General features: G+C 36.4%; 1 protein-coding gene across 1 annotated transcript in view; it reads left to right on the top strand.

Annotated features, from left to right (window-relative positions):
* The window catches only part of HMCN1 (hemicentin 1), a 498,146-nt gene that overhangs the window by 320,935 nt on the left and 153,412 nt on the right, over positions 1 to 23,799 (top strand). Inside the window, exons 37-42 of the mRNA XM_045983171.1 lie at positions 7,029 to 7,130; positions 9,087 to 9,263; positions 9,980 to 10,131; positions 11,289 to 11,412; positions 16,045 to 16,220; positions 21,706 to 21,802. Of these exons, the coding sequence (XP_045839127.1) occupies positions 7,029 to 7,130; positions 9,087 to 9,263; positions 9,980 to 10,131; positions 11,289 to 11,412; positions 16,045 to 16,220; positions 21,706 to 21,802 (828 nt within the window). The remainder of the gene's footprint in view (positions 1 to 7,028; positions 7,131 to 9,086; positions 9,264 to 9,979; positions 10,132 to 11,288; positions 11,413 to 16,044; positions 16,221 to 21,705; positions 21,803 to 23,799) is intronic.

Raw genomic sequence — 23,799 nt, 5'->3', positions numbered from 1 at the left:
GCAGTGAATTTTCTGGGTTTTGTTTTTGTTTTTGTTTTTGTTTTTCTCCATGAATGTTTTATTTTCTCCTGCAAAAGGATAGTTTTGGTAGAGATAGAATTCTTTGCTGATAGTCTTTTTCTTTTCAGCAATCTTAATAAGTCTCCCAATGCCTGCAGCATCAATGTTTTTTTTTTTTGATGAATAATCAGCTGTTAGACATATTGAGGATTCCTGTACATGATAAGTCACTTCTCTACCTTGCTGCTTTTAAGATTTTCTCTTTTTCATAATATATATAGGTATGGGTTTCTTCGAGTTTACCCAATTTAGACTTTGTTAAGCTTCTTAAATGTGTGCATTAATGTTTTCATTAATATTTGGGAAGTTTTCAACCATATATCTTCAAGTATTCTCTCTACACTTTTCTTTCTCTACTCTCCTTTGGAACTTTCATTATGCATAATGCTTGATGGTGTCCCATAAGCCTCAGAGTCTCTGTTCTGTTAATTTTTCTTTGTTCTTTTTTCTTTCTGCTCCTAAACTTGGATCATTTCAATTAACCTTTCAATTACTGATTCTTTCTTCTTCCAACTCAAATATTTCAGTTTTAAATTTTAGACTTTCTATTTGTTTCCTCTCTACAATTTCCAGTTCTTGCTCAATTCTCTCTATTTAGTGAAACATCATTCTCCTACTTCCCTTTAGATCTTTAGACATCCTTTCTTTTAACTCTTGGAATGTAATAAAATAGCTGATGAATTTTTAAATTTATTTTTATTTATTTATTTATTTATTAGAGGCAGAGGGGAAGAGACAGAGAATATCTCAAGCAGACTCCATACCCAGCACAGAGCCTGACACGGGGCTCAATCTCATGACCCTGAGATCATGACCTGAGCTGAAATCAAGAGTTGGACACTTAACTGACTGAGACACCTAGGCATTCCTTAAAATAGCTGATTTAAAGTTGTTGTTTAATAAGTTCAATATCTGGGCTTCCTTGTGGACATTTTCTCTTGACTGCTTCTTTTCCTGTGCATGGACCATGCTTTCTTATTTCTTTGCATATCTCCTAACCTTTGTTAAAAAGTAGACATTTTAAATAATATAATATGGCTTGCAATGATGCTCAACATCAAGAATCATCAGAGGAATACAAATCAAAACTTCAATGAGATATCACCTCACACCTGTCATAATAGTTAAAATGAAAACACAAGAAACAACAACAATTGACAAAGATGTTGGGGGAAAGGAGCACTTGTGCACCATTGGTGAGAATGCAAACTGGTGCAACCACTGTGGAAAACAGTACAGAGGTTCCTCAAAAAAATAAAAATAGAATTACCTATGATCCAGTAATTCCATTGTTGGTTATTGACCCAAAGAATGCAAAAACACAGGGAGGACTGGGTGGCTCAGTCATTAAGCATCTGCCTTCAGATCAGGTCATGATCCCAGGGTCTGGGATCGAGCCCCACATCAGGCTCCCTGCTCAGCGGGAAGTCTGCTTCTCCCTCTCCCTCTCCCCTCAACCCACTTGTGTTCCCTCTCTCACTGAAGACCTGATCTTCAGATCAGGTCATGATCCTAGGGTCTGGGATCGAGCCCCACATCAGGCTCCCTGCTCAGCAGGAAGCCTGCTTCTCCCTCTCCCCTCAACCCACTTGTGTTCCCTCTCTCACTGTGTCTCTCTCTGTCAAATAAATAATAAAATCTTTAAAAAAATTTTTTTTTAAATAAAAGAACAAAGAAAAAGAGATAAACCAAAAAACTGACCCTTAGCTACGGAGAACAAACTGATGGTTACTACCAGAAGGGAGGTTGTCTGGGCAATGGATAAAATAGGTGAAGGAGATTAAGAGTACACTTAACATGATGACCACTGTTGATGTATATAATTATTGAATCACTATATTGTATACCTGAAACTAATATAACACTATACTTTAACTATACTAGAATTAAAAAAATAAAAACAAAAAAAAATAATAATATAACGTGGCCATTTTGGAAACCATATTCTTTTCTTTCCATAGTTGTTGTGGTAGTTATAACTGCTGTTGCTGGTTTTTTTTGTTGTTGTTGTTTGTTTTTGCCTTCTGTTTATTTAATGAGTAGGTAGAATACTGTTAGTCTCCAAAATGTTCACATCCTACTCCTAGAACTGTGAATATGTTAGATTACATGTCAAAGAGGAATTAAGAATACAGATGGAATTAAGATTGCTAATTAACTGACCTCAAAATATGGCGATTACCCATGATTATCCAGATAGACCCAGTGTAATCAGAAGGACATTAAAAGTGGAAGAAGGAGTCAGGACTTCAGAGTGATAGGATGTGAAACGATCTTATGAGTCCTCCACACATTGCCATTACTGGTTTTGAAGACAGAGGAAGGGAGGCCACAGCTAAGGATTATAAGTGACCTCTGTAAGTTGGAAAAGGCAAGGAAATAGATTCTCCTCTGCAGCCTACAGAAAGGAACAGAGTCCTGCTGAGACATTTATTTTAACCCAGTGAGACTATGTTGGACTTCTTACCCAGAGAACTGTAAGATAATAAATTTGTATTGTTTAAACAGTCAAGTTCGAGGCAATTTCTTGTGAAAGCAAGAGGAAACTAATATCATGAGTTTTCTGAACAATTTCTGTGAAGTCTATTTCTACAGATTTTAACATTCCCCTGGGGAAAAGACTGTTTGCACTAAGCAAACTCTGAATCTGATTAAATAAAGAGAAGTCTTTTGAGTGTGGATTTTGAGGCAAGGGCCAGATAGGTCAAACAGTGACAGTTTTCTAGGAATGATGCTCTTAGGTAGCTCCAAACCCATTCTGCTTCTTTCAGTATCTGCTAGGCTGCTTTTTCCTCTGTGGCTGCTACTCTGTTTTTAAGTTTACTGCTGATCTGTGGACAGAGTAGTGGGAATAGAGGGAGATAAAATGCCATAAAACTCACTGCTGTTAATGAGATTTAGCTGTTTTTCTTGAATAAACACTTCTTGGATTGTTGCAAGTCTTTGGTTAATTTCCAGAGTTCTGAAAAAGTTGATTTTCACAAATTTTCCAGAGTTCTTGTTTCTTTTTATGGAGGAGTAGATTTTTGGAGTTCTTACTCTGCCATTCTTGCCGACGTCTAATCTTTTTTTCTTTAAGTTCTCTAGGGGAGGAAAAATAGCCAACCCACTCCATACCTCTTACATTTCTTATTCTTACCATAATGTTTTATTATAGCAGTTACATAGTCTGTCAAAGCCTTCAGTGATCACTTCAGTCCAGAAGGCTTCAAGTGAGTATTTAAAAAACTGTTTAGAAGGAATGTGCCATGGACTAATTATTTTTCCTTTTCAGTTGGAAAAGTCATATAGCCATATTTAAAGGTCTTTTGTGTTTAAATACCATATCATTCATCTGAATTCAGTGCAGAAAACAGAAACATTCAAGGCATTTCAAGCAGGAAGGATTAACATACCAAATTAAATGGAAACAGATATGAAGGAGGATTGGGTTCTAGGCTTTGTCTTCAGGAACGACCTCCAGAAATACATACAGAGATCTGACCCACATTTATCCCAAGGACAGATTTTATTTTTAACTTGTTGAAAACCAGCTTTGAGTTTCATTGCCTTTTGTTGTTCGTTTTGCTTGTTTGTTTTCTTTGGTATTGTCTTCTGCTTTAATTTTTATTATTTCTTTATCCCTGACTTCTTTTGGTTTATTTATTTTTTTTTTTTCTGGATTCTGAGTTGAATGTGTAGACCATTTATTCCCATTTTTCTTAGTTTTTAATATGTTAAGTAGGGCTCTAGGATTTCCTTTGAGTACTATACTATATAGCCAGCTGTATGTTTTCATTTTAATCAGTCACATTCTATTTTATTTTTTTCTTTATACTTTTGTCTTGATTTCCTCCTTAATGATGTCTGCCTCTTGAAAAGAACTTTTTGTTTGTTTGTTTTTTATTTCTACTCATTTTTATTATAGTCTTATTAAATTGTGGTTATAAATGATTTTTTGAGATTTTGCAGCCTAATATATATAGTAAGTTATGAAAATATTCTATTGGCATTTGAAAAAAAACATGTATTCCTTGTTAACTGTAAGTGTACATAGACACAAATATACACACACAGTCTGGATGGGTAATTTATTTTTCAAATTCTTTAAAACTTAATTTTTATTTCACTATAATCAATTCCTGAGAAAGGTGCACTAAAATATACTACTTTTAGATTTTTCAAAATTTTCCTGCTTTTAACAACTTTTGCTTTGTTGTTCAATGCATAAAGTGTTGCCATTATAACGTATTCTTCATGAATCGTGACCTTTTAAGCCATAGAAACCATGTTGCTTTGTCATGTTCAATGATTTTTGCTTAGCACACCAGTTTGTCAGAGACTGTTGTCTGGCATATGTTTGCCCAGCTCTTTATTGTCAGTATTTTTGTGAGTTTTATATTTATGCTCTTTATCCGCTTGGAGATTTTTTTTATTAAAGAAAATAGTATTGGGGCACCTGGGTGGCTCAGTCGGTTAAGGGCCTGCCTTCAGCTCAGGTCATGATACCAGTGTGCTAGAATGGAGCCCCACATTGGGCTCCCTGCTCAGTAGGGAGCCTGCTTCTCCCACTCCCTCTGTTTCCTGGCTCATGCTCTTGTTCTTACTCTCTCTCTCTATCTCAAAATAAATAAATAAAATCTTAAAAAAAAAAGTAGTGTTGGGGTACCTAAAAAAAAAATAGTGTTGGGGCACCTGGGTGGCTTAGTCAGTTAAGCATCTGACTCTTGATTTCAGTTCAGGTCATGGTCTCAGTATCGAGGAATAGAGCCCCACATTGGGGTTTTGCTTAGCAGGGATCTTCTTTGGATTCTCTCTCTCTCTCTCTCTCCCTACCTCTGACCCTCTCCCCCGCTCTCTATCTCTCAAATAAATAAATCTTTAAAAATAAAAAAAAGTGTTAACCCACAGATGTGTTAACTCTTTGTCTATTGAATAAAAAACTAAACTCATTCACATTTCTGGTCTTGATTTATGTAGTTGATTTTATTTCTTCTTATTTAATTGTCCTTTCTCCTTTCCTCTTCTGTTTTTATTAGATTAATGACTAGATGGATTGCTTGATTGTAAATGGGGGAAGTTAAAGGACTCCAGTGTATTAAATGAGTTTAATTTAGCAAATCTTTAAAATGTAGTTTTTCTATAAACTTCAGATACTAACGTACATCTACAACATCTTCTCAAAATAAGATAAGGCCTCTAGTTTACTTGTGAGTTTTTCATTCTGACATCCTTCCTATAGTCCTCGAGATAGTGTTAGAAACATAGCGCATTGCTATTCTATGTTGTTATTCCTTTTATTCCTATATGCCTCTCAGACTTTCTTAATTCCTACTTTATTATATGCACATTAAATAATAGAGTAGCTTTATCTGTGATATTTAAAATTTAAAATGTAAAATTAAAAATGTTTTCTATTTTATTTTACTAACAATTTAATTATAACTTTTATATCAAAAGAAAAAAACTCTTAGTAAACCAAAAACCATAATTCTAATTCTTCTGAAATGGTTTAAGATAGTACTATCTGAAGTAAAGTCAGATAGTTTGAGAAATACTGATTTCCCTTTTACTGCAGATTAATTGGAATTAAAAAATAGTCCTTTAACTATCTTTACTGCCCTGCTAATCTATAATTCTGAGGATTTTCCTACTGGGGACAAAAGAAGAATGATACTGAAAACTTATTAAGATCTTTTTTAAGATAAATTTATATGTATTTATTCTATTTTTTTTCCATTTTATTTATTTTTTCAGCGTAACAGTATTCATTCTTTTTGCACAACACCCAGTGCTCCATGCAAAACGTGCCCTCCCCATTACCCACCACCTGTTCCCCCAACCTCCCACCCCTGACCCTTCAAAACCCTCAGGTTGTTTTTCAAAGTCCATAGTCTCTTATGGTTCGCCTCCTCTTCCAAATTTTTTTTTTTTTAATAAACATATAATGTATTTTTATCCCCAGGGGTACAGGTCTGTGAATCGCCAGGTTTACACACTTCACAGCACTCACGATAGCACTTACCCTCCCCAATGTCCATAGCCCCCTCCCCCTCTCCCAATCCCACCTCCCCCCAGCAACCCCCAGTTTGTTTTGTGAGATTAAGAGTCATTTATGATATTACTGCAGTGTATTGCAGATCCATTATAGGTGAAAAGCATTTTAGTAGCTGTCATATTAATGTGATATGACTTAATAAAAAGTGCTTCTTTTTGCAAAAAAAAAAAAAAAAAAAAGAGTCATTTATGGTGTTGAAAATAGAACTACCCTATGACCCAGCAATTGCACTACTGGGTATTTACCCTAAAGATACAAACATAGTGATCCGAAGGGGCATGTGTACCCGAATGTTTATAGCAGCAATGTCTACAATAGCCAAACTATGGAAAGAACCTAGATGTCCATCAACAGATGAATGGATAAAGAAGATGTGGTATATATACACAATGGAATACTATGCAGCCATCAAAAGAAATGAAATCATGCCATTTGCGACGACGTGGATGGAACTAGAGCGTATCATGCTTAGTGAAATAAGTCAATCGGAGAAAGACAACTATCATATGTTCTCCCTGATATGAGGACATGGAGAAGCAACATGGGGGGTAGGGGGATAGGAGGAGACAAACTATTTATTCTATTTTTTAAGAGATTTTTTTTTTATTTGTGTGTAAGAGAGAGAATGAGCAGTGGGGAGGTGCAGAAGGGGAGAGAAAGAAAGAGAAGCAGACTCCCTGCTCAGCAAGAAGCCCACTGCAGGGCGCAATCCCAGATCATGACCTGAGCCAAATGTAGATGCCCAACAGACTGAGCCACCCAAGTGCCCCAGATTTTTTTTTATCCTGTTCTTCAGTTCTACTTAATAGAATACTTTTGTTCCAGGTATGTCAGTGTGAAAGACAGAAAGGAATGATAATTTCCACTGAGCAGATAGTTTCCATTTAGATATTCTACTTATGTGAATTAATTATGTTTGGGCTTCTTATAGAACCGCCTAGTCTGGAGGATGCAGGGAAGATGCTGAACGAGACTGTGGTGCTGAACAACCCCATTCAGCTGGAGTGTAAGGCAGCTGGAAATCCATTACCCGGTAGGTTTACTTGTGGACTTCCTAACTTAACTGACATTTTAAGATTTCTGGGAAGAACTAAATCTTTTTATGAAAACAATATAGTAATTACTAATAAAGGAAAAATCATAAAATACATTCCAAGGGTAAAGCAATGATATGAAGGATATAATTAGGTGGGTGAAATTTTTGAATTTTCATTGCTTCTAACTGCGTGAAATAATTTATCCATTTAAACAAAGTAGATATATGTGAATAACTAACTGTTTTATTATCCTTACTGTGGCCATAAAATCCACAATGGTAGTTTTTTATACATTTACGTTGGAAAACATTTTTTTCTCTAGTCCACGTTGATTATTTTTGTAAATCAATCATTTAACGAGAATAGTATTCTTTTCACTAATTCTCATCACTGGTAAGTAATTAATATGAATCAAAAATAATATAATTTTTTAGGCTAATATTGTGTACGGTCTTTAGTTTTGATCAAATGCATAGACAAAATTTTTCAGATGAGAGAAATATATACAACAAAAAGAAATAGAATTGGTTAAAAGTTTGCTATCAAATAATATTGACATTTTAGAGCTCATTTAAAGAATGAGAAATACTGATTTCTCAGTATGATATGATAACTACTTGCTTTATAACTTCATTTTCAGGCTCTTATATTGGCTTGGATATTCATGTTTCCCTTGGGCTTACCTGCTCCTCAAAACTAATCCTAGAGACAATGGAGTATTATGCCTCCATCAGAAAGGATGAATACCCAACTTTTGTATCAACATGGACCAGACTAGAAGAGATTATGCTGAGTGAAATAAGTCAAGCAGAGAGAGTCAATCATCATATGGCTTCACTTATTTGTGGAGCATAACAAATAGCATGGAGGACATGGGGAGATGGAGAGGAGAAGGGAGTTGAGGGAAATTGGAAGGGGACATGAACCATGAAAGACTATGGACTCTGAAAAAGAACCTGAGGGTTTTGAAGGGGCGGTGGGTAGGAGGTCTGGTGAGCCTGGTGGTGGGTATTAAGGAGGGCATGTATTGCATGGAGCACTGGGTGTGGTGCATAAACAATTAATTCTGTTACACTGAAAAGAAATTAAATAAAAAAAAAAACTAATCCTAAAGAAATATTTCAATTGACTATACTTGGATTATAAGCATAAGAATAAAGCAATTCTTTTTGTGTGTGTGTATACACAAACTTCAAATGTTTATTATTGTGGTTGTTAGTGAGATAATAGTAAGACAATACTGTAATATTATTACTAAGCTAAGCTAGAATAAACTTTAATGGTAAGAAAGCTTATAATTTTTATATAAGCCTAAACTTATTTGTATTTCTTCCTTAATATTTCCTTTTTTAATTGTTTTATTATGTTATGTTAGTCAACATAAAGTACATCATTAGTTTTTGATAGTAGTGTTCCACGATTCATTGTTCGTGCATAACACCCAGTGTACCATGCAGTATGTGCCCTCCTTAATGCCCATCACCGGGCTCCCCCATCCCCCCAGCCCCTTCCCTTCTGAAACCCACAGTTTATTTCCCAGAGTCCATAGTCTCTCATGGTTCGGCTCCCTCTCTGATTTTTTCCTTTCATTTTTCCCTTCCTTCTCCTCATGTCCTCCATGCTATTCCTTTTGTTGCACAAGTCATTGAAACCATATGATAATTGTTATTCTCTGCTTGACTAAGGCAATTCTTTTTATTGCGATTTGATGGTATCGAGCTTTAAAAGAAAAGACGTAGGGGCGCCTGGGTGGCCCTCTGCCTTCAGCTTGGATCGTGGTCTCAGGGTCCTGGGATCAAGGCCTGCATCGGGCTCTCTGCTTGGTGGGGAGCCTGCTTCCTCCTCTCTCTCCACCTGCCTCTCTGCCTACTTGTGATCTCTCTCTGTTGAATAAATAAAATAAAAAAAAAAAAGATGTAAGTAGACGGACTTCTTTCTTCTTCCCCTTACAGCTATTACATGGTACAAAGATAATCGTCCACTCTCAGGCTCCAGCGGTGTGACTTTCTTGAACAGAGGACAGATCGTTGATATCGAAAGTGCCCAGATCTCTGACGCTGGCATATATAAATGTGTGGCCATCAACTCAGCCGGAGCGACAGAGTTATTTTATAGTCTGCAGGTCCATGGTTAGTGGCACTTTTAGATGCATCCTGGGGTAAAAATGCATTCAAAATGATTAAGTGCGTCTCTACCCTTTCGATGTGACGATTTAACAGTTTGTTTTGTCGTCTTTATAAAGGTGCAATGTTCTACAACTGATGATTGTTTTTATTTCCTGACTCCTATTAAAATGCTCTAGTTTCACATGCCGTTGAATTGAACTTCAGTTCACTTTAGATGAACTGTTGAGTCATCAACGATCCTATCAGTTAATGACAATAACCCTGTTTGTAAATATTATCTATCAAAATCATAGGTTTTGATCAGAGAAAGATTTTAAGTTATTACCGCTAATAATGCTTTCAGGACAACATAGTGGTCTTGGATACAGTGGAGGAAGATACAAGCACACACGTGCACGCGCGCACACACACACACACACATACACATCTGAAAATCAAGAAATAAAAACATGCTCTGGCATTAAAAACTGGATTTCCCAAACAAAGTAGCAAAACGTCCTTCTCCTCATGTGTAAAATGGAGATGTTGACAATTGAATAGCTGTGATTAGAAACTCAAATAAATGATGTGAAAGAACTCACCAAAACCAAACCAAACCATGAAAAACTCACATGTGGAAACAAAACGGTAGACATTATATATTCTTTTCATTATTTTGAGATGAAATATCCTGTGATATTAATATATCTTACTTTTATTTCCTTTTTATTTCTTTTCAGTGCCCCCATCAATTTCTGGCAGCAATAACATGGTAGCAGTGGTGGTTAATAACCTGGTGAGGTTAGAATGTGAAGCCAGAGGAACACCTGCCCCAAGTCTGACCTGGCTGAAGGATGGGAGCCCTGTCTCTAGTTTTGCTAATGGGTTACAGGTACTCTCTGTCATGTCTTAAGGGCAATCTACCACCTAGTTATTAAGCAAGTACAAATAGGGAAAGCTGTTAACAAGATTTAGAGAATAAGAATTGACAAATGTTATCCCAAAACATACACACTTACTTCCATAATTACCATAGCCACACAATTGGGATTTCTAAACAATTCTTTAAACGCTCAGACATCTAAGAATTCTTTTGTTTCATACGTAGGTACTATATTTTGACCATTCGTTTGTCTTTCTACCTCCCTCCCCATCCCCATTCCCTGCCACCAGCACAAAAGATACCTTGCACAAAGAAGTGTTCATCAACAACAAAAACAGGAATTTCCTCCTAAAATTTTTATTAAAATGTTTGGGAACATTCATGAATTAGAGAACCATGTAGGGTATATTTAATTTTACAAAAACATAAAGTAATAAAGTAAGAAAAATTAGACAACACTGTAGAAATGAAATTTGAATTGAGAAAGCAGTTTAAGTGCTTCACATTGATTCAAAATTGAAATTATAGAAGCACACCTGTCTCATTTAAGGTGGACCTGAATTTTATTTTGCCTAATAGAGAACTTAGTTTTCCCACCATTCTCCTTAGTTTTTCTCAAAAATCCACTGCTTGCAGAGTTTGGGACCACAGAAGATCCAGGGTTAATGTCAATATTTTAGAAGTACAACTAGACCAACGGGATTAAAGACCCATTGATGTGACTAGTTAATTTACTTGGTTGCTACTTCGCTATTAATTATAACTTTCTTATTTATCCTCCCTAAGAAAATTAGAAGGAAGATTAGCTGCTCTTATTCCTACTTCTTCTCGTCTTTCTCCCCTGGTGGCTTTTTCTCTCTCTGCAGTAAGGATGGATGAGATTGGACCTTCACTTGGTTTCATATACAGGGACTTGTTTTCAGTGGTTATTGCCAAGTTTGGTTCTAGCTTTTCACAGTCTTCTCTCAAAGAGAGGTTAAGAAGTAGATTATATGATGCTTGCCCACTTTAAAATATCCAAGTGGAAAAATAAAATGCCCAAGTGGAAATCTTTCTGGAGGTAAATGTCAATTGATTAACCTCAGAAAATAGGAGGAAAAAAGGCTGTTTATGCATATGTTTCTCAGAGGGGCATGTTGACTATGTACCTTTCCTGTCGTCGAAAGGTTCTGTCTGGAGGCCGCATCCTAGCACTGACCAGCGCTCAAATCAGTGATACTGGGAGATACACCTGTGTTGCTGTGAATGCTGCTGGGGAGAAACAAAGGGACATTGACCTCAGAGTATATGGTGAAATATTTTAACAATTATTTCTGTTCTGGTATAGATATGTTTAATTCCTAAAATCATTGAAGAAGTTAAAGAAGTTGACAATAAAGAACCATGAGCAATAGAAATGGTTTTACAGTATCATTTCAAATCAAATTCTACCTTTCTGCTTTATATTTGACTTTGTCTGATCTTCCTTTCTTAATGTTCTGAGAAGTTAAAATGTTAGGTGTTGGTTTCATAGAAAACTCTGAAGAGCATGACTATGGAGAGCAGCTTAGCAATTTAGAAGATACAATCTTTTCACTAAAGGGAGAATTTGTTCAAGTAGCTCTCTCGAGCTATTCTACTCAAAGCCTTGGTTTTATTACTTTTATATTTATAATCAGTATATTTTTTAGTCAATACTACGTCTATGAATTAAAGGCTATTTGAGAAGCAAAAGTTAGGCATAAATTTAGAGAAAATTTGAGTTTTTTCCTACCTTCGATACAGCTATAAGGTACAAAAGGAAATGTTTAATTCTATCACAGCAGAAGTCCTCCTGGACAAAGTTCAGTTCTAATTGGCCTCCATTCATAGGATGTGTTTTTCATCACATTTTAGTTTATCTTTACATTTAGAGCTGTTTTAGGCTTTTTTTCAGTGTCTTATTTGCATTATATTCCTTGGTCATGGAATAATGGAATTGTTTCTTCGTGGCCCCACCAAGAATATCTGGGCTTTTTCTATGTCAATTCCAGTATAATTAACATACAGTGTTATATTAGTTTCACGTGTACAATCCTAGTCCCACCTCACTTCCAAGTAGTTCACTCCTATTCTATATGTCTGTGTGTGTGTGTGTGTGTGTGTGTATATATATATATATATATATATATATATACACATATTTAATATATACACATATATATACATATAAATATAAATAAATAAATATACACATATATATACATATATGTGTGTGTGTATGTGTATATATATATATATATATATATATATCTTTTTTTTTTAACCTCCAGACCATGTGGGTTGACTCCTCTTTCTAAGTTTGCCAAAAGTAAATGTAACAATCACAAGTAACTTATAATTATAGTTTTTTAATTTAAAAAAATCCCGTTACAACATGGCTAACTTACATGTCTAATGGACCTTGAAAATCCCAGCTGACATCAGTAAACTACTAAAGGGCTCTCTATATTCCCTCTTTTTTATTGCTTCTGCAATTGACATGGGTCCTCATCCAGCCTTCAGCTTTGCTAGTGCTGTGTCAGAGAAAGCAGATGGGACTAAAATGCCCAACCCCATGTAGTCTGCTCCTTCCCTTAAATCTAATTGGGTTATTTTTATATCTTATGGAGAATTAGAATGCTGACAATGTGAAATATCCTTAGAGAATGATTCATCAGTCAATCTAAGTCTGTGATACAAAAGCTCCTTCAATAATTAGCAAGCAGAGGGGTATTTGCTGGGTTTTAGTCAGAACCGAAAATCTGGAATTGGCTCCTTCTGTTTCTACATGGGTTAGTGTCAAAAGTATACCAGAGAGACAAAAGAGCATTGATATCTTTTCCAGGAGTCATAAAAACACACATCACTATTTTTTATCATTTGCCAAGGCATTTCTAAAGATTTTATTTATTTATTTGACAGAGAGAGAGAGAGAGAGAGACAGGCAAAGGGGGAGGGGAAGCAGGATCCCTGCTGAGCAGAGAGCCTGATGTTGGGCTCCATCCCAGGACCCTGAGATCATGACCTGAGCCGACCTGAGCTGAAGGCAGAGGCTTAACCCACTGAGCCACCCAGGCGCCCTGCCAAGGCATTTCTATACCACTCTTTTGGTCTGAAAACTGGGATCTTTCCTGTTATAACAGTCAGGTGGTTAGCCAACATTTACCTGTGCTTAGCATTTGAAATATAGATGCCCAGCAAGCAATTAAAGAACTGTAAAATTTCTGACTCGTAATCCCGAAATTAGTTTCCAATCTCCGTTCCCCTTTTAGTGTTATTTGCACTATAGTATATTATATTCCTACGTTTGTAGTAGTAACCTTGACAATCTGGAGTCTCATTGGAGCCTAATAAGTATTCATCTCCAGTGACCAGTTCCCTTCAGATTGACATTGTAGAGTATGGGGGTGATAAGAAGAGTAGATAGTGGTTAAAATAGCTTTCCCTACAATTGCAAGAGTAGTTCATTAAAATATTTCCCCCTGGTATAAATTCAGGGTATGTTTTACCATATTCTGAGGTGCTAGAACAAGAGAATTATGTTTTTAAATGATAGAGTTTCCTGTACCTTTACTTTGAATCTAAGCTCAGAGAACTGTCTCAGTGACCACATGTGTTCCAGGAACTTGAGTGTAACCCTGCAGCAGCACTGATGTTGATAATTGAATTTAACACGTATAAGGCATAAAATGAGAATGAGACATGATACTCCCCACCCCTTCCTAAGCAATATAACCACAAAGCTCAGTAAGGATAACATCTAAGGAAGCTGAGATCTAAAGGGTAGAGGCTTTTCTCTTCTCAGACTAAACAAAAAGTTGGAAATGAGAGGACAGAAAACATAGATGCGTTTCAGTAATATATACCCTCAGCTATAATTAGATTTGCTTTAATTTATGTTCCTTTAGAAACAAATACTCTATTGTTTTTGCATTTTTTTCCTCGCAATTTGAAAAAAAAAAAGAGTCTGGTTTCTTTTTGAACTTGATTCAACTCATTTAGTCATAAAGAAAAATAATTGGAGGAAAAATATTTGGAAATAAATTAGCATTCTGCTTTCTTGAATTATTTCTGACTTTTACTTCTACAAGTAGTTGTGAAGAATTCATGCTCTTTTGTAAATTCTATAAATACTCTAAGATAAACATATTTTTATGCAGTTATGGTACTTTTTGTCCACTGAGACCAGACTTTACATGAAATTATGTGCAAGCTGTTAAATGTTGGCTATTTTATTTAGGGCTTTCTGCGCTAAGATTGGTGAATGTATCTTAGAAAACATAATATCTTTCATAATATCATAATATCTTAGGAAACAGTACTAATGGTGCTGATTTTGCTAATATTTTAGCAGTTTTAATCTCAGACAGGCTGGTTATATATCTTTTATCTAATGTGTCACATATTAAAAACAATCCCACTGTTGTTCCCCCATAGATTACTCTAAGCTTATCGAGAGCCAGAAGTCTGTGTGCTTCATTAAACAGAGCAGAAGGGACATTAGGAATCTCTGCTCAAGTGCTCCCTTAGTCTATTGCAGCGACGGCGCATGGCATTTCTCTGTATCATGGCATCAGTTCCTGTGGATTCAGCATAGGTGCTGCATCCGGAAACAGTACAAGAAAGTGGCCGTTAGTGTATATGCCTTTCCCTCCAAAGAGAAACCTGGTTACAGAACGGCAGTGTTAGTCGTCAAAGCCTATTGCATTCATTGTCATTTTCCCACATGCTGCAGGATCCAGCCTGAAACAGTGGCTCAGAAACCAAAATAACGATCCTTAAAACAAAAGTCTTGTTTCTATCAATGCATTTGGAAAGTCCCTTAGGATTCATTTCAGTGCTGCTTAACCTTTCTTATCAAGAGAAAAACACACTATGAATATGGTACATTGCCTACAATCCTGACTAGTTATGAGATTTAGTGAGAAATGGCCAAGGAAATTCCTCTCTGTGTTTTTTTCAGAGTGGCCCTTTTGTAACGGGCCTGATTTCATCGTTAGTGTTTTTTGAATTATTATAAATACAGTCCTGAAAGAGTCCTTGAGAAGTTATGGAGCCCACCCTCTCATTCTTGGCAGGACCGTACCTAAACCAATTGAGACAAATGATTGTTTACTCTATATTTTAATACACCCAAGGGAAGGAGATTCCTTAGACTTTTCCAAGAACACATTTCAGCATCTGACAAGCTTGATAGCCAGGGGATTCTAATTTTAATCTCATTAAAATTTCAACTCATTTCCTCTTTTTATGTAATTGTATGTTGTACAGCTGGCCACTGCTTTCATTTTGTTCTTTATTGTGTCCGTTATCCCACATGGTCTTTATTCCATAGAAAGCTGACAAGGCATCATGGAAAACCAAAAAGAGCTCTAAACTGCACATCAGAAGACTCCTAGCTTTGCCGCAAATTAGTCACATTATTTCAAATAAGTTATTGTCTGTCACCTACTTCACGTTTTCCACACCGTGAGGTGGGACCAGGTGGTCTCTTTCAACTCTATTTTTTTTACTTTGCCTCCATGTTGATAAAATTTATTTTCTTTGGCAAAAAATATTTTTTAAATAATCAAAAGTATATATGCTTTTAATTATTGTTATTTCCAAAATACTTCACGAGTAATTTTTTACTTTGGAAATATTAAGCAGTAACACCTTGTTCAAAAAGTTTCTGAAATAGGCACTTGGTGAGAACGTCCAGTTCTAAAAGTTCTTAAAGTGAAAGGTATTTCTGTTCAGTGGGAACATATTAATCAGTGATGTCTTAATATTTGATTCTGAACCAAATGATGCAAAGAGGGTATGTTAGAATTATTGTGATCCTACATCTTAAAAGAACTAATAAATTATTCGGTAGATAACTTAAAGGTAAGCAGTGAGCTGGCCTGTCTTATCCTGAGGGAAAACCCTTCTTTCACTTAGTTCCTCCGAATATTATGGGAGAAGAACAGAACATCTCTGTCCTCATTAGCCAAGCTGTGGAGCTACTGTGTCAGAGTGATGCTATCCCCCCACCGACTTTGACTTGGCTGAAGGATGGCCGCCCCTTGCTGAAGAAACCAGGGCTCAATATCTCTGAAAATGGAAGTGTGTTAAAGGTAAGGCTAGAGATTCATTTACTTCTTCTTATATTATTCCTAAGCTCATGGCTTTGATTTTAAACTTGCCTGTCTACACATGTTCTACTAATTTCATCTTGTAAAATTCCAGGTACTCTTTTATTAATGAGGTTTATAACATTTTAAAATTTTATGCTTAGTAAGATTTAGTTATTTATCTATCCATATTTGTAGCCAGAAACCATCCAAAATGCTTCTGGGAAAATATTATAGAATTATTCTAACGAATGTTTCCATTTTAGTCATTCAACCACTCAGCAAATAAACACCCATTCTCGGTGCTCTGAATACAATGTGAAAAATAGACACATTTCCTACCCTCCGTTTCCTCCAATTTTGCATAAATGTATGAAAATTTACAGTTCTGTTGAAAATGCAGTAAGTACTATAAGTGTGAGCTAGTTATTATTTGGATGGTACAGTAATACATTCTAGGAGGATAGTGAAAGGTGAGAGACTGCGGTTGCCTGGAAATCTTGAAAGGCTACTTGGCTTTTTATGTGTAGATGAGAAAAAAAGGTGTGATAATAGAAAGCAAGTAAGCTAGTGTGGCTGAAACAGAGAATTTAACAAAGTGAATATTTGGAAATAATATTGACAAGGTTGATTTGAGTGAAATAAGAGCTAACATTACCAGTTTAAGGAATTGGGATTCAGGGGACACCTGGGTGGCTCAGTAGGTTAAGTGTCTGCCTTTGGCTCAGGTCATGATCTCAGGGTCCTGGGATCAAGCCCTGAGTCCGGTTCCCTGTTCAGCAGCGAGTCTGCTTCTCCCTCCCCCTGCTCTTGTGCTCTTGCTTGCTCGCTCTCTCTTCCTTTCCTTTGAAAAAAATAAATGAATAATCTTTAAAAAATTAAAAATACAAAGGAATTAGTGTTCAGGAAGTCAATAAGCCATTGGTGTGTTTATAAATTCCTCATAATAACCCTATTGAGAAACTGGAAGAATGGCTAGGTAATCGTCCCGCAGTTACTAAGTGTTAGAGATGGGATTTGAATACAGGGAGTATAGCTTTAAAACTCATGCTACTAACCCCTATGCCACATAGCCTTTTGGTAAAGGAAGGTTATTAGTGGCAAACAAAGGGAGTCTTGGGGAATGGATAATGGTATCAGCACATAGGAAGCTGAGAAGCTTATATAAGGAGAGCAGAAGTGTGGGAGAGAATGGGAGGGAGTATGAAGTGTGTTAGAGGCAACCAAGTAGAGACTTTAGGAATTATGACCTGTAATAAGGGAGCTGGGTAAAGAAGGAAAGGCTGGAATAACTGATGGAGGAAAGTAGGATAAGTCAGTTGAGCCGTCTAGGGGGAGAAAAGCAAAAAGCACTGGCCATTATCAGAGGCAGACCCAGAGCTCTAGAAATCAACAGGTAGTATTCTCAAACCCCGGCTCTGACCAAATGACAGAGGGAGACAATTGTATGAACCCAAATCCCAGCACTGGGAGGGATTTGTTATTTGTTGTTATTTCCAAAATACTTCACGAGTAATTTTGTTATATATAACAATTGTACAATTGCATATTTGTATATATGCAATTATATATATATATAACAATGATTTATAATATATATTATATAGATATATATAATATATAAGATATATATAATATAGATATATAAATATATGTCTATAACATAGATATATATGATATATAATATATAGATATATATCTATAATATAGATATATTTAACAATTATACATATATATAATATATATATAAGAATTATACTATATATATGTATATATATATGGAGCCCAGATGTCCACCAACAGATAAATGGATAAATGTGGTATACATACGCACACACACACACACATGCACTCTGGAATATTAAACATCCATCAAAAACAGGAATATTGCTATTTACAATGACATGGATGGAACTTAAGGGTATTATGCTAAGCAAAATAAGTCAGTCAGAGAAAGACAGTTATCATATGCTCTTACTGATGTGAGGAATTTAAAAAACGAGGATCATAGGGGAAGAGAGGAAGAAATGAAAGAAGACAAAACCGGAGAGAGAGAGAAACCATAAGACGCTCTTAATCATAGGAAATAAACTGAAGGTTGCTGGAGGGAAGGGGGGTGAATCACAGACCTGTACCCCTGAAACAAATAATACATTATCTGTTAAGTATTTGAATTTCTATTTTTTAAGAATGGAGAATTACAGGCCAATATCCCTGATAAACAGATGCAAAAATTCTTGATAAAATACTTGCAAATTAAATTCAGCAGTAGATTAAAAGTGTCATTCACCACGACCAAGTGGGATTTATTTCTGGGCTTCAGGGGTGGTTCAATATTCACAAATCAATCAATGTGGTATACCGGATTAATAAAAGAAAGGATAAGATCCTGTCAATAGATGCAAAGAAAGCATTTGACAAAATACAGCATCCTTTCTTGATTAAAAAACCCTCAACAAAGTAGAGATAAATGAAAAATACCTCAAAATCATAGAGGCCATATACAAAAGACCCATATCTAATATCATCCTCAATGGGGAAAAACAGAACATTTCCCTCCGGTCGGGAACAAGACAAGGATGTCCACTTTTGCTATTACTACTTAACATAGTACTGTAAGTCTAGTCTCAGCAATCAAACAACAAAAAGAAATAAAAGGCATCCAAATGGGGAAGGAAGAAGTCAAAATTTCACTATTTATAGATGACATGATACTTTGTGTAGAAAACCCAGAAGACTCCACTAAAAATAGCTAGAACTAATGCATGAATTCAGCAAAGTTGTAAGATATAAAATCAATGTGCAGATGTCTGTTGCATTTCTATACATCAATAATGAAACAGCACAAAAAGAAATCAAGGAATCAGTCACATTTGCAGTTGCATCCAAAATCATAAGATACCTAAGGATAAACCTAACCAAACAGGTAAAAGATCTGTACTCTGAGAAGTATAAAACACTTAGGAAGGAAATTGAAGAGGACACAAAGAAAATGGAAAACATTCCACGCTCATGGATTGGAAGAACAAACATTGTTAAAACGTCTCTGCTACACAAAGGTATCTACACATCTCATGCAATCCCTATCAAAATACCACCAGCATTTTTCACAGAGCTTGGATAAACAATCCTAAAATTTGGATGTAACCACAAAAGACCCCAAATAGCCAAAGCAGTCCTGAAAAGGCAAAGCAAAGCTGGCAGCATCACAATTCTGAACTTCAAGCTCTATTACAGATCTGTAGTCATCAAGACTGTATGGGACTGGCACAAAAATAGACACATAGATCAATGGAACAGAATAGAAAACCCAGAAATGGATCCAGAACTATACGATCAACTAACCTTTGACAAAACAGGACAGAATATCCATGGAAAAAAGACAGTCTTTTCAACAAATGGTGTTGCAGAAATGGACAGCAATATGCAGAAGAATGAAACTGGACCACTTAGATCATACACAAAAGTAAATTCAAAATGGATGAAAGACCTATATGTGAGACAAGAAACTATCAAAATCCTTGAGAAGAACACAGGGAGGAACCTGTTTGACCTCAGCCACAGTAGCTTCTTTTTTTTTTTTAAGAATAATATTTATTTGAGGTGGGGGGGAGCAGCCGAGGAAGACAGAGAGGGAGAGGATCCCAAGCAGATCCCTACTGAGCACAAAACCGAATGTGGGGCTCAATCTCATGACCCTGAGATCATTACATGAGCCAAAACCGAAGGTCAGACTCCCAGGTGCCTCCATAGCAACTTCTTACTAGATAAGTCACTGGAGGCAGGGGAAACAAAAGCAAAAATGAACTACTGGGATTTCTTCAAGATAAAAAGCTTCTGCACATTGAAGGAAAGCATCAACAAAATTAAAAGGTAGCCTATGGAATGGGAGAAAATATTTGCAAATGACATATCTGATAAAGGCTGAGTATCCAAAATATATAAGGAACTGATGTAACTCAGGAATGCCTGGTTGGCTCAGTCAGTTAAGCGTCTGCCTTCAGCTCGGGTCATGATCCCAGTCCTGCATTGGGCTCTGTGCTCAGTGGGGAGCCTACTTCTCCTTCTGCCTGGCGCTTGCCCTGCTTGTGTTCTCTCTCTCTGACAAATAAACAAAAAAAGATCTTTAAAAAAACAAACAAACTCAACACCCAAAAGCAAATAATCCAGTTAAGATATAGGCAGAAGACATGAATAGATATTCTTCCAAAGAAGACATCCAGATGGCTAACAGACACATGAAAAGATGCTCAGTATCACTCATCATCAGGGAAATGCCAATCAAAACTGCAGTGAGGTATTGCCTCACACCTGTGAGAATGGCTAAAACTAACAACGCAGGAAACAAAATGTATTGACAAGGATGTGGAGAAAGGGGAACCCTCTTACACTATTGGTGGGAATGCAAACTGGTACAGCCACTCTGGAAAACAGCATGGAGGTTCCTCAGAAAGTTAAAAATAGAGCTACCCTATGACCCAGCAATCGCACTACTGGGTATTTACCCAAAGGATACAAAAATGTGGATTCAAAAAAGTACATGCACCCCACTGTTTATAGCAGTACTATCAACAATAGCTAGACTATGGAAGGAGCCCAAATATTCATCGACTGATGAATGGGTAAGAAAGATCTGGTAATATACACAATGAAATATTACTCAGCCATCAAAAAGAATGAAATCTGGCCATTTGCAGCAATGTGGATGAAGATAGAATGTATTATGCTAAGTGAAATAAGTCAGTCAGAGAAAGACAAATATATTATTTCATCCATATGTACAATTTAAGAAACAAAATAGATGAACATATGAGAGGGGGGAAATGAGAGAGAGAGAAACAAACCATGAGAAACTCTCTAAAGATAGATAATAAATTGAGGGTTGTTGGAAGGAAGTGGGTGGAAATGGGCTAGATGGGTAATGGAGATAAGAAGGGCACTTGTTATGATGAGCACTGGGTGTTGTATGTCGGTGATGAATCACTGAATTTTACTCCTAAAACCTATATTGCACTGTAGGTTAACTAACTAGAATTGAAATAAAAGTTTTCTTTTAAAAAGAAGCTTATTAACCATATAGGGAGAAGACATGTAATAAACCAATAATAAAGGTGTTATTTTACTGAACAATATCCTAAATATATAAAGGTTATCTATTTTAAAGCCCTAAGTAACTTATTCAGAAATTAATTGTGATTTTTATTGCCATTTAATCTGAATTTTATCTCATTATATTTAAAAGGCCTTTCTAAACCTTCAGCCACTAATATTAATTAGATTAAAACAAAGTATGATATAGATAAAAATTGTTGAATCTTGATTTAAATGTTGAATGTGGGTGATGGGCATATAGCCATACATTTTACTATTCTTTTTCCTTTATATATGTTTGAAAATCTTTAGAGTACTCACGAAAAATAAGAAGTCACAAATAACATGAATAGAAAATCTCCAATTCTGAAATTTCAAAGCATGGTTTTGTTTTTAGATTGAAGAGGCTCAAGTTCAAGACACTGGTCGTTACACTTGTGAGGCAACAAATGTTGCTGGAAAAACTGAGAAAAACTATAATGTCAACATTTGGGGTAAGTGTGATTATATATGATTAATTTAAGATCAATTATAGACAGACTTCCAGAACCTATGTTTTAGTCATTGTAATTTTGAGGTAGAACAATTCTACTCTCCTGCTTGGGCTTACATTACACTCTTTGGCTCTTACAACCAGGATCTTTTTTTATTTTATTGTATTTTATTTTATTGTGTTCCAAAATTCATTGTTTATGCACCACACCCAGTGCTCCATGCAATACATGTCCTCCATAATACCCACCACCAGGCTCACCCAACCCCCTACCCCTCTCTTCCAAAACCTTCAGTTTGTTTCTCAGAGTCTACAGCCTCTCATGGTTTGTCTCCCCCTCCAATTTCCCCCAACTCACTTCTCCTCTCCATCTCCCAATGTCCTCCATGTTATTTCTTATGTGAAACTATATGATAATTGACTGATGATTGAGCTTTCTCCATGAACTGATGGTGGTTTGATCAATTGAAATAAGTCAAAAGGCCAAACCATGCCTATGGATTGCGTGTGTGAGAGGGAACACCTGTGCTTGGTGGGAGGCGGGATTTCTGTGCTGACCAGTGAGAAGAGTTATCCTCACTTGATATTCTACCATTTGTTACCAATTAAGATAATATCACAACTTTTACCAACTTTGTCTCCTAATTGTTAAAAAGTACTCCCATTTCCAGCATATCCACCTTTATTTTATTTACTTCTTTAAATTCACTTACAACATATCATGCCCTCTTAATTTTGATTGTATTTGTTTAAACTTTTTAACTATTGAGACGATGAGCTGAAATTTCTCTTTGATTTCTAAGATTATTCAAAACCACATTTTTATTTTTTTTTAATTTCTTTTCAGCGTAACAGAATTCATTGTTTATGCACCACAGCCAGTGCTCCATGCAATACGTGCCCTCCATAATACCCACCACCTGGCTCCCCCAACCTCCTACCCACCGCCCCTTCAAAACCCTCAGGTTCTTTTTCAGAGTCCATAGTCTTTCATGGTTCATGTCCCCTTCCAATTTCCCTCAACTCCCTTCTCCTCTCCATCTCCCCATGTCCTCCGTGTTATTTGTTATGCTCCACAAATAAGTGAAACCATATGATACTTGACTCTCTCTGCTTGATTTACTTCACTCAGCATAATCTCTTCCAGTCCCGTCCATGTTGCTACAAAAGTTGGGTATTCATCCTTTCTGATGGAGGCATAATACTTCATAGTGTATATGGACCACATCTTCCTTATCCATTCGTCTGTTGAAGGGCATCTTGGTTCTTTCCACAGTTTGGCAACCATGGCCATTGCTGTTATAAACATTGGGGTACAGATGGCCCTTCTTTTCACTACATCTGTATCTTTGGGGTAAATACCCAGCAGTACAATTGCAGGGTCATAGGGAAGCTCTATTTTTAATTTCTTAAGGAATCTCCACACTGTTCTCCAAAGTGGCTGCACCAACTTGCATTCCCACCAATAGTGTAAAGAGGGTTTCCCTTTCTCCACATCCTCTCCAACACACGTTGTGTTGGGTCCGTTATGAAAGGAACGAGACTGAGACAAAGTGAAAGTTATGCAAAGCCTTATTCTATGCCAAGCATTAGAAGTTAGACTGACCGGCCAGGGCTGCCTCTGAAGAGAGCGCCCCCCTCTTGGTCTTGCAGGTTAGTTTTATAGGGTGCAACCGCAGACCTCTACGTATGTGTCTTTGGCTGATTGGATGTCTCCTACCTGTGTGTTTTAGTAACGGTTACCCGGAACCAATACTCGTAACTGCTGAGGCATTTATTAAACAACAAAATGGCCTTGTTTTAGGTATGTGTTTTAGCAACGGTTACCCAGAACCAGTATCAGTAACTGCTGAGGCATTTATTAAACAACAAAATGGCTACCTAGGCAACATGGAGTCACTATGACTAAGTAGGCCCAGGCAGGCCCTAGGGGTTTAACAGTTTTAACGTGGAATCGGCCCCAATAGTTGTTTCCTATCTAATTATTCTGGCCATTCT

The sequence above is a fragment of the Meles meles genome, chromosome 17, assembly GCF_922984935.1.
Source record: "Meles meles chromosome 17, mMelMel3.1 paternal haplotype, whole genome shotgun sequence".
In the NCBI taxonomy this organism is placed as follows: Eukaryota; Metazoa; Chordata; class Mammalia; order Carnivora; family Mustelidae; genus Meles; species Meles meles.
The sequence above is the reverse complement of the archived record's forward strand: the minus strand, read 5'-3'. Positions and strand labels throughout refer to the sequence as shown.